Raw genomic sequence first — 10,473 nt, forward strand, 5'->3', positions numbered from 1 at the left:
TCACTGGGGGGGGGGGGCGCCCCCCCAGTTAACATGTTAGATGAGGCCCTGCTTTCCACTCCCCTCCCCTGCCCCCCCCCCCTTCTGAGCGGCACTCACAGGAACTCCTCGCGGCGCTTCTGGTGAACCGGGTAGACTGGTCGGCGCAGGCTCTGGCTGCCTGTTGACGAGCTGAGCAGCGACTCGATGCTGCGCGACGAGCGGATCGAGTTGGCCGTGCTGAGACGGCTGCTGGAGGTGCGCGGCGGGGTGGTCGGCTGAAAAGGGGTACCATACACTCAGCGGGGCGCCGCTGGGGGCGGCACAAACTCAGCAGGATGCAGCTGGTGGGCGGCACAAACTCAGCAGGGTGCAGCTGGTGGCAGCAGAGACTCAGCTTGATAGGTATACTCAGTCTGTAGCCAGACCTGACAGGACGATGTGGATATTTTGAATACTCTTGCCAGACTTAGATCTTAGTTGCGAATCAAACAGTTCACCCTTCGTCTAGAAAGGGTGTATAACAGAGAAGGACTTACAATGGGCGATGATGCGGGGTGTATAACCTTATACACATTAAGCGGCAATGCAAGCGTAGAAACGGACTTGCTAATGGAAGGCAGTGCGGGTTTCAAGAGCGACTCACAATGGGCGGCAGAGCGGGTTGTAGAAACTTAAATCAGCATATAATGGGCGGCAGTGTGGGATCCTAGAGACTTGTAATGGGCAGCGGTGCGGAGTGTGCGGAGCGACTTTGAAGACATGGTGATAGTGTCAGGAGCGACTTTGACTGGTCGGTGGTGCAGAGACAACATAACAATGGGCGGCAGCGCCGAAGAAGGTAGAGAGCGACTTACAATGGGCGGCAGTACGGGAATGTAGCGCGCGACTTAGAATGGGCGGCAGCACAAGACTGTAGAGAGCGACTTTATAATGCGCGGCAGTGCGAGATTGTGATGAGCGGCTTACAATGGGCGGCAGTGATGATGCAAAGAGCGACTTACAATGGGTGGCAGTGCGGGGATGTAGATGAGCGGCTTACAATGGGCGGCAGTGATGATGCAAAGAGCGACTTAGAACGAATGGCAGTGCGGGGATGTAGATGAGCGGCTTTTAATGGGCGACAGTGATGATGTAAAGAGCGACTTACAATGGGTGGCAGTGCGGGGGTGTAGATGACACTGGCCATGGCCAGCGGTGACAGGTTGACGCCGAGGTGGGAGAGCAGGGCAGCGCTGATGGCCGTGGGGCCGCGCCCCACCTGCGCCTGTTGACAGCGGCACACGCGCACACGCACACGCACGTGCAGTCACACGCAGGCAACGTATCTGCTCTATACGTCCTTTGGCAGGCGGTCCACGATTAGCTACCATTGACTAATTGGAAAATAAATAGTTTTGCTGCGCTATTTTTGCAATAGCGTAAAGCCATAAACGTTTTAGATTTAAATCACTTTCACAGCGTTTACTTAGAGTCGATTTGGTCTTCACGGAATTAATGAAACCGTTTCGATCTCTCACAGCATCTCAATTTAAAAGGTAAAGGGCTCATTTTTTTATATAAAAACATTAATTTTACCCGAAGGATGACCATCACGGTACTGTTGTTGACTGTGCAGTGTGCAAAGCCATTCTTCCCTGTCCTTCTTAATTGCGGATCTTATTTGCATCATCAAATGGGCGGATATGTGTATTACAGAACGCTTATCTGGACAATGTTACAAAATTCACGGAGGTTGACATGAAAGCATGTGGTGAATTGTGAAAAGCTTTCGGTGGCGAAAGCTCCGTTAGAACTCTCTCACCGACTGTGTTTAGGCATCAGTTTGTCAGCTATCATTCTATTAAGCCGTAAGCTAGGATTAGCATCAAAAGCCGAGACACAAAATAAACACAGGAGGCGCTAATTCCTGGCTAAGTAAAGCCATTTACAGGCTGACAGTCACATCAAGCACACGGCACACGCTGCAAGTTGTGCCGGTGTGTTGGGGGCCGTCCCTCAGACCGGCTCGACGCGCGGTCAGACATCCCAGCGGGCACACCAGCGGAGCTACTCACGATGAGGGGGAGCGAAACGCCGCCGTTCTGGGGCCGTCGGAGAGCGACATTGGCGTTGGCCTCGGCGTTGTAGAAGTTACCGCAGTACTGACAAATCTGGCGCACCCGGGCGCCCGTCACCGGCACCGTAACTGGAACAGTGGAGGGGCACATGGAGACGGGTGTCACCGACTCCTCCTGGGACGCACGGAAGATGTCACAATAGCCAATCGTCATGCCTCCGTGGTTTTACCCAAAGAACATCGGTACTTTCTGCGTATTTATCATGGTGAAAAGTGATGTTGAAAGTAAACGGTAAGTACATTTTCTAAACACAAATTTAGCTCGAAATTCGAATGTTTAATTGGACGGATTGACAGAGCCGGAGCTTACGCTAAGAAAGCTTGTTAGGTAGACCCCGACCCCTACCGTCCGATCGCGCAATGCCGGGCAACGGGAGAATTTAGATGCTAAAGTTTAACGTGCCCTTCAAAGCCGGACCAAGGCCATCTATAGCCGGACACGGCCTGTCCCACTCAACTGACTTCAACTGGCTGCGGCTGCTCCCACCAACCGCAGACCATCCCCGTCAGGAGTCTCAAATATCGAGTGCCGGAGCGACTCGAACCCGGGCTGCCACTACCGGGAGTCCAACGCTCTACCAACTGAGCTAAGGGACATGCTACAAAGTTCATGAGCACACAACAATTGAATTAATCCCAGGAATAAACGCATATGAGATGCATGAGCATTGCGCATGTTGCAAAAGAGAGCGACGCTCGACAGTCCGCGCCGGTCGAGGGCAGCTGTGCGCTGGTCCCGGTTTACCTTTGCAGGATGGGCAGGTGAGGCTGTCTGGCAGAGGTCGGGACAGCGGTTCCATTACAGGCTCCACCTCCCGCTCCGCTACCTGAAACGGCAGAGTCGACGGCGAGTCATGTGACGCGATCCACTTCCTGAAACGACACCTGAATAACATGGCACACTCCGCTTACCATGGAACTGCAGTCGACGAGTCAACTGACCTGACACGTCTGCAATCGTTTTGCAGCACATTCGCCATCCTTCAAATTTACACACAGTGCTTTTCAGCTGATAACATGCCAATCCATGCGGGTTAAACAGCTATAGTTTCGTCACTTGCGCTTGCTGTGGAAGGGACAAATATGGAATATGTCCCTTTCTTTCGATCCGTCAGTGATCAATTGGTCTAAAACAGGGGTCGGCAAATGGTGGGGCATGCCCCCTTTGGGGGTAATGGCGCCCTTCGGCGGGGGGTAATGAGGGCCTCTGAGAAAGCCTCATCTTTTTTAGAATTAATAGCTCCCTTGATGGGACAAACATCGCAACTGTTGTGCCCCAGGATTCAAAGATTAGTCGAGGTCAAACGCACAAAGCATGAACTGATTAGCTGGCGCATGCCAATTTTCATGTAGCTGCTCACCATTCCGTACAGTCGTGGAAAGTAACTGTCATGTACCTACTAGCCGGCGCTCGTCTCACATTGGCGTTTTCACAGTCACTAACGCGAGGGAGAGGAGTCGTCCATTACACCCTGACCTGAGCGTCTCGGTCTCTGAGCTGGAGCTTTGCAGAAAAATTGAGCGTGTTGCCCGTGAAGATAAGCAGCCGCTGCTACCCAATTTAAAGGTCGTTGGTCATTGGGTGACCTCCCATAGGTCAATAACAACTGCCGAGTTAATCGGGTCCTGCTGTAACTTCTTGAAGTGAGATTTTGTGGCCTGCCATGATCCCAAGAAAATCTCACAAATCAACGGTTATTTGGGTTAAGGTCATGCCATTTTCAGGACAGATAAAAATGATCGGCTCGATGGTACAGTTTTTTTCGTGATCCGACCCTTTTAACGTGATCTATTCTCGAAAAATACCCGCTACCCATATACGTATGGGGGTTAACCCGCGCCCTGCTGGGGCTCCTGGATTTCCACGCCCTGCTGGAGATGGAGGTAGAACACCCCCTATTAACTTGGCTCCTGGGTCACTAGCGAAACGCCGTAGTCGGCGATCGAAAGAGCGTAAGAAATGATGAAGAAAAAACTATGGTCACCTTTTAGGTCAAATCAAAGGTCAGGTCACCAGAGGTCATCGAACGTAAAATTTCGCCAATTTCCAGGTCAACCTTTGACAATTTTCGACAAACTGGCCTATAGCTCAGGAAAGGATAGAGCTACAGCGCTGCGGAAAAACGCATTCGATAGCTCTCTTAACGTTTTTTCTGATGCCTGCCCTCAGATTCAACCGAAGGTGGTTTAGCCTGCAGGAGACAAAAGCTACCAAAATGTACGATGCTTGCTGATAGTTTTTCTTAAATAACTTTTCACTCAAAACTTGCAAGAGCTCACTTTTATCAGCATCGTGATCCTCCCGTCGAGAAGCATCGAATGTTTTGTTGCAAATCAGTCGATCCGTATCGTCGAGCTGAACACTTATAAGGCATTTTCATCGCTCTGGGATGCCTTTATCAAAAGTTATTAGCGAATAGCTGTTAGATACCATTCATGACCTGAAATGACCTCAGGGACATACAGCGGGGTTACGGGTGCAATTTTCCGGTTCAGCGGTCATGTTTACTTGTAAATAAGAGTGTCACAGTGTTAGGAATGACACTGGTCCAAAAGAGGCGCCTTTCAATTTTGTACCATTGACTTTGCGCCCTCTCCCATTTATAATGGGAGAGGGCGTGAAATTGACCTGAACTTTGGTCACCGACATCAAATCTCCGAGATACAAATTTTGTACATGTTGTTGCCTTTATCAATTCCTGAAAGTTTGAAAGAGATCTGTCACTCAATGCAGCTAAAGTAGGCGTTGCAGTCTTTACTGAGGTGAGGTCACTTGACGTGATCGATCTGGTGACCTGACTTTGAGTGACTCTGGTCTGAAATATTCACAACATGTGCAGAAACGATGTATGATAAAATGTTCCAAAATGGTGGCGCTCCGTGCCAACGTTTTTGAGATATTTGCGAGAAAACCGCAGGGGAGGGGCCTGCGGTTTCTCGCAGATATGGTACCTACCCAAAGAGTCACGGAAAAGTATGGAATTTCAGTAACATTGGTTGTATCACCAATGGTGTCTGGTAGGGTGGGGTAATGGCCCTGCCTGGCGCCAAAAAAGGGGGCACGACCCTGGAGGACCTGCCGACCACTGGTCTAAAACATAATGTTTGGACAACGGTGGTCTTCTCTCCTTATCCAGGTATTGACCGTAATAAACTCACGAACATCCCAGAACAACACATTTAGACAACCCGACCTGATTATAGCAAAAAAAAAACTTAAGTTTGTAAGTTGTAACTACCGATAGAACAAAACGTCAAGCACTGCCAAACTGAACCGATTAGGCTCTGCACATGTCTGCACGTCACACTTATCGATTGCAATTAGTAAAGTGACCCAGGTCTCATCGAGAAAAGGCGATTGCGTGGAAATGCATGGGCCAGCCACACGACATCTTTTATTTATTTATTTATTTCACATCATCAGGTATTTCCACACAAAATGGGCTATTCCAATACCCTCGTCATACAATGTAACACCGCACGGTATAAAAAAAGCAAGTTATAAAGATAGATTAAAAAACACACACACACACACATCTTCATGAGAACAAAATCGCGGACACTTAAAATAAACTAACTATAAACGAAAAAAAAATCACGATGCATCAGCCAACATTTTGCGAATGTGGCGCTTAAAGGTAGTGTGCCACCTTTGAAAGATTTCCCATTTTATTTTTCCTAGGATAAGAAGCTTCTGTTTTTACCTAATATCGCAAAAAAAAAATCAAAAATGGACCTGGAATAGTGCCTTTTTCGCCTAAAAGTTTATCGGTTTTTCGATATGCATAACAACTGTAGTGGGCTGACTTGCAAACAGGCGTCGGCAACAATCGCGAATGCGGCGCACATGTGACAATAAGCAAAGGTCATTATAGAGTTACGACGTACGGGAATGAGTTATCAGCTGTCTAATCGTAGACAACACAATGTCGAGCCTTAAACTGTAAGCCTGTATTGGTATTGTTTCTTTTATTTGGCTGTCGAACATTATTTATGGTTTGAAATATGATTTTATGTAAAATAATTGATAGGAAAAAGCCGTCTCTTAAGTTATGACCCCATTTCACCACACGCAAGTGGCAGAAATGACAATGATCAGCTGACGCATTTTTCTTGGCCGAAGTCAGAGCGCGCGGCCCGACGCACCACCACCGCACCACAAGGTATGAGCAGAAGCCGCGCCCAAAGCCAGGGCCCCGGTAACGTGAGGTAGCCGAGTCGGGGCAGCGTGCGCTGACCCAAGCCGGGGCCGCAGCTTTGGGCGCGGTCTACCGCATCCCCGCGGGCAGCCCCGGGCTATCACATGACACCGGGAGGACGCGCGGCCCCGGCTTGGGTCAGCGCACGCTGCCCCGACTCGGCTACCTCACGTTACCGGGGCCCTGGCTTTGGGCGCGGTCTACCGCACCACCTAACAGGCGTGTTCGAAACCGCAGGAGATGATGATGAACGGGTTTATCGAAACTTGATTGGATGAGCATATCGGTAATAGCGATTTCAGTGTGTGCATTTATTGTTCATAGTGGTGTGAAATGTGGTTGGGGTACGACCGACAACCCGTCGTCGGGGCGAATTTCGCACTGGGGTACCGTAAGGTGGGGCTATTTGAGACAGTGGGGCTATTTGAGACAGTATTTAAAATTGCTATAACATAAAAACCACCTTAAATTTATGCTTACTTTTTTGCTCAGGCGATTAACTGCTTGATTCCACACCTCCCTGAGCAAAAATATCACACAGAAATCAAACGATCTTCATTTTATAGCGATTTTAAATACTGTCTCAAATAGCCCCACTGTCTCAAATAGCCCCACTTTACGGTACTCAAAATTTGAAGAATTTAAGACGTTTCCATGAGTTTTGAAGGTATGGATAAGTTCTAAAAATCCGGTTCTCCTTATCTGGGCCATTAACTCCATACGGTCCAGGAAAGCTGGCACACTACCTTTAAAAGAAGTCATGCTAAGGTGGTTCACATGATGATCTATGGCGAATGTGTTATACAATTTGGATGCACGATAGATGAATGTACGTTTTCCATGGTTGTTGCGGGGGCAAGTGGTTGAAATATGATCCGACTGCCGTGTTCTTCGAGAGATTGATTCATGATTAAACAACGTGCTTCACGCAATCCTATTGGTACGTCCAGCGATAAAATTTTATGAATCATGCACATGTCAAAATAGTCAACTAGCTTTGGAACAGTGAGCCAACCTAAGTCTGAAATGACATCCGAAACATGGTCGTATTTCCGTCGACCGGAAATAACTCGTGCTGCGAAGTTGACTATTTTTTGTAGTTCGGTCAGTACATTTTTGCCACAGCTACCATACACCTGCGCACAGTATCGAATGTGAGAAAGTACAAGAGAATCGACGATACGAGGTAGAACAGAAGCCGGTAGAGTATGTTTAACGTGCGAGATTCCAATGAGAATGCCAAAACATTTGTTAACAACATGTTGCACGTGGCGCTCCCATGACAGGTTTGGGTCTATTATCACACCTAAGTTCCTCACGCTCTCGGTAGACATCACCACTTCACCCATGAATGACACTTTTGGAACTTCATCTAACTGGACTAATTGCCGTCTGTCACCGAAAACCATCAGTTCCGTTTTACTAGGATTAACCATCATACCGTTTTGCATAAACCAGTTACTCAAGATACCTAAAACGTCTTCCATAGCACACTGCATTTCCCGAATTTTGTGTCTCGACCCGGTTAGTGCTAGCTGAGTATCATCCGCATACCTGATTAAAGTTACTCGGAAACCGTTCACAGAGGACGGAATGTGACATGCGATGTCATTGCTTAGAATATTAAACAATAAACTTCCTAACGTTGAGCCCTGGAAGCATCGGTAAGCACCGATATCGGTAAGGGTTCTGATAATTCGTCGCCGATCCTTACCCTCTGAGTATGTCCCTCGAGGTAGCTCTTGAACCACCCTGTCCTAATCTGTTAGAGACTCAATTTTTCAAGAATAGTACTATGATCGACCACATCAAAACACCGACTTAAATCTAAAAGAGCTAGCAATGAAATTTCCGAATTGTCCATACCTTTCAAAATTTCGTCAGTCATTGATACGAGTGCCGTTGCCGTGGAATGATTCGCCATAAAGCCATGCTGATCGATGGTGAATAAATGTTGCTGGGTCAGATAACTAGTCACCTGGGTGTGAACTACTTTTTCAATGATCTTACAAATGACACTCACAATGGTTATGGGTCTAAAATTCGCCGCTTCCGAGGGGTCATTTCTTTTGTGCAAGGGTAGCACCTCTGCCTTCTTCCATCCATCTGGTACAGTTTCCGTCACTATGTTAATTACTATGTTAATTAATTACATCTGTTAATTACTACGCCATTTATGCGCACCTTTTGCGTCATTTCGTACGATGATGTAGTTATTCACGCACAGTTAAAAGGCGACGCCAGATATAACTGTGTACTGTGTAGGTGCATCCAGTGGTGGGCACTCGTAACTTGACCCGGACTTCGATAATGATAATTCGATAACCTTTTTCGAGGTCAGCGACTTCGATAACGATAATTCGATAACCTTTTTCGAGTTCAGCGACTTCGATAGCGATTATTCGGTAATACAATCGGTCACTTCGATAACGCGATAATGATAACGATAACTTCAAAAAAGAAATAAATCGAAAGGATGAAATATTTGAAAGGAATAAGCTTCTAATTAATGTTTAACACATTCGCTCATACAACACCATTATTACCTACCCAGCTGCTTACACAAAAAGGAAGGCTTAGGACAGTAAAAATGTTAATATTTTCTCGTATAAACAAACAAACAAACGTACAAGCAAAAATTTGAATATATTTGGCGACAGAGGTTGTTGGGCTGAAAGACATAAAAAACACACATTTCTCAGTGCTCAATCTACGAAACTGCTATCACAGTTCAAAACCCCATTCAAAACCCAATGTTGAGGGTGAACTTTGGTACGCTCGCGTCGTATTTAATGAAGTTATCGTTATCGATTGGCCGAAACGGGGACTTCGATATCGCTACTCCGATAACGATAATCATTAACGATAAACTTGAAAACGTTATCGTCTATAACGACTTTGATAATCGTTATTGATGGGAGTTATCGAAATGCCTTTCACTGGTGCATACCTCCTGAAATTCCATGAAACCTTTATTATAGCAATCCAAAGCCAAACAGTCGAGACGGTCACTTTGTTACTAGTTAGAGAAAGAACCATGAGTGTCGAACAACTCGCAATATGTAAATGGTGAACTTATGTTGCTTTTTATATGCCACATAAGTTATTCACCAAAAACGGACCCGTATCTTAGGGCATTTGACCTGACCTCAGAGGTCACCGGGTGACCTAGGACCTTAAAATCGGGTATGGTATCAGGTCAACCGGTGACCTCTGAGGTCAGGTTAAGTGTCACTTAACCTGACCTCAGAGGTCACCGGCTGACCTGATACCATAAACTGGGGTATGTAACCAGCCGCTGCGTCTCGTAACGGCGCACACGCTCGTTTTCTTTTTTTTGTACGAGCCCCTAGCTCAATTAGGGGGCGTAACGGCGAGGGGTCGTAACTCCCCCCCCCCCTCCTTCGGTCGGGGCGCATATAGAAAACTAATATGCTCAGCGATGGTTTATTTGCGTAGAATAACCCTTAGGTGCAGAGAGAGAATGACATAAGAGTAATGAGTATAACAACCATCGACAATGCAGTTTGAATTTGAAAAGTAAGCGGCAAAGCAGACGCTTGCAGGTTTTCGGTACGCTTGCAGTAGAAAGTATCACCTTTTGGATGCCTTTTCAGATTACGTCCAAGATCAACCGATGATGAATACGGTATGATCAGGGAAAGCAAGACGGGTACTGGGAAGCTTTACAGAGGAAACATTAACAAACCAATGCGATCCAGCAGAGTGCGGCGCCAAGGGAGCGTTCCATATGGGCCGCCCGCCGGTCCCGGCCCCGGTGTCCGTTCCTCCACTCACCGGCACGCCCGGACTCGCATCTGGCGCGGCTGGCGGCGGCGGCTCCAGGCAGACAGTGACGAGCTCCGGACGGCGGCGCAGCCGCTCCCACAGCCGGCTCATGCGGCGCGCGGTGGCGGGCGGCCGGCCCGGCGCGCGCGACTGGCGCGCCGCCCACCGCCGAACATCGACCGGCACCCGTCTCTGTGGCAACGGCCGGCACACACCGGACTCACCGCCCGGCACGACTGCATTATGAATCGGAGCCACGGCCGACCCACAGCGCGCCGCCGTCTGCCGGCCGTCCCCGCCCTGACCCGACCCGGTCAGGACCGGTCACACTGCCCCGTCCGAGCGACACCCTCCGGTCCCACCCGGTCCCACCCAGATCACAACCCC

At 48.3% G+C, this 10,473-nt stretch overlaps 1 protein-coding gene across 1 annotated transcript in view; it reads right to left on the minus strand.

Annotated features, from left to right (window-relative positions):
- The window catches only part of LOC122363335 (probable E3 ubiquitin-protein ligase HECTD2), a 30,297-nt gene extending 19,873 nt beyond the window's left edge, over nt 1-10,424 (minus strand). Inside the window, exons 1-5 of the mRNA XM_043332471.1 lie at nt 10,096-10,424; nt 2,844-2,925; nt 2,037-2,167; nt 1,130-1,246; nt 100-257 (exon numbers count right to left, since the gene is read on the minus strand). Of these exons, the coding sequence (XP_043188406.1) occupies nt 100-257; nt 1,130-1,246; nt 2,037-2,167; nt 2,844-2,925; nt 10,096-10,197 (590 nt within the window). The 5' untranslated portion in view covers nt 10,198-10,424. The remainder of the gene's footprint in view (nt 1-99; nt 258-1,129; nt 1,247-2,036; nt 2,168-2,843; nt 2,926-10,095) is intronic.
- Between the last annotated feature and the right edge of the window lie 49 nt (nt 10,425-10,473).

This window comes from Amphibalanus amphitrite, unplaced genomic scaffold, assembly GCF_019059575.1.
Source record: "Amphibalanus amphitrite isolate SeventyFive unplaced genomic scaffold, NRLGWU_Aamphi_draft 000616F_arrow, whole genome shotgun sequence".
Classification (NCBI taxonomy): Eukaryota; Metazoa; Arthropoda; class Thecostraca; order Balanomorpha; family Balanidae; genus Amphibalanus; species Amphibalanus amphitrite.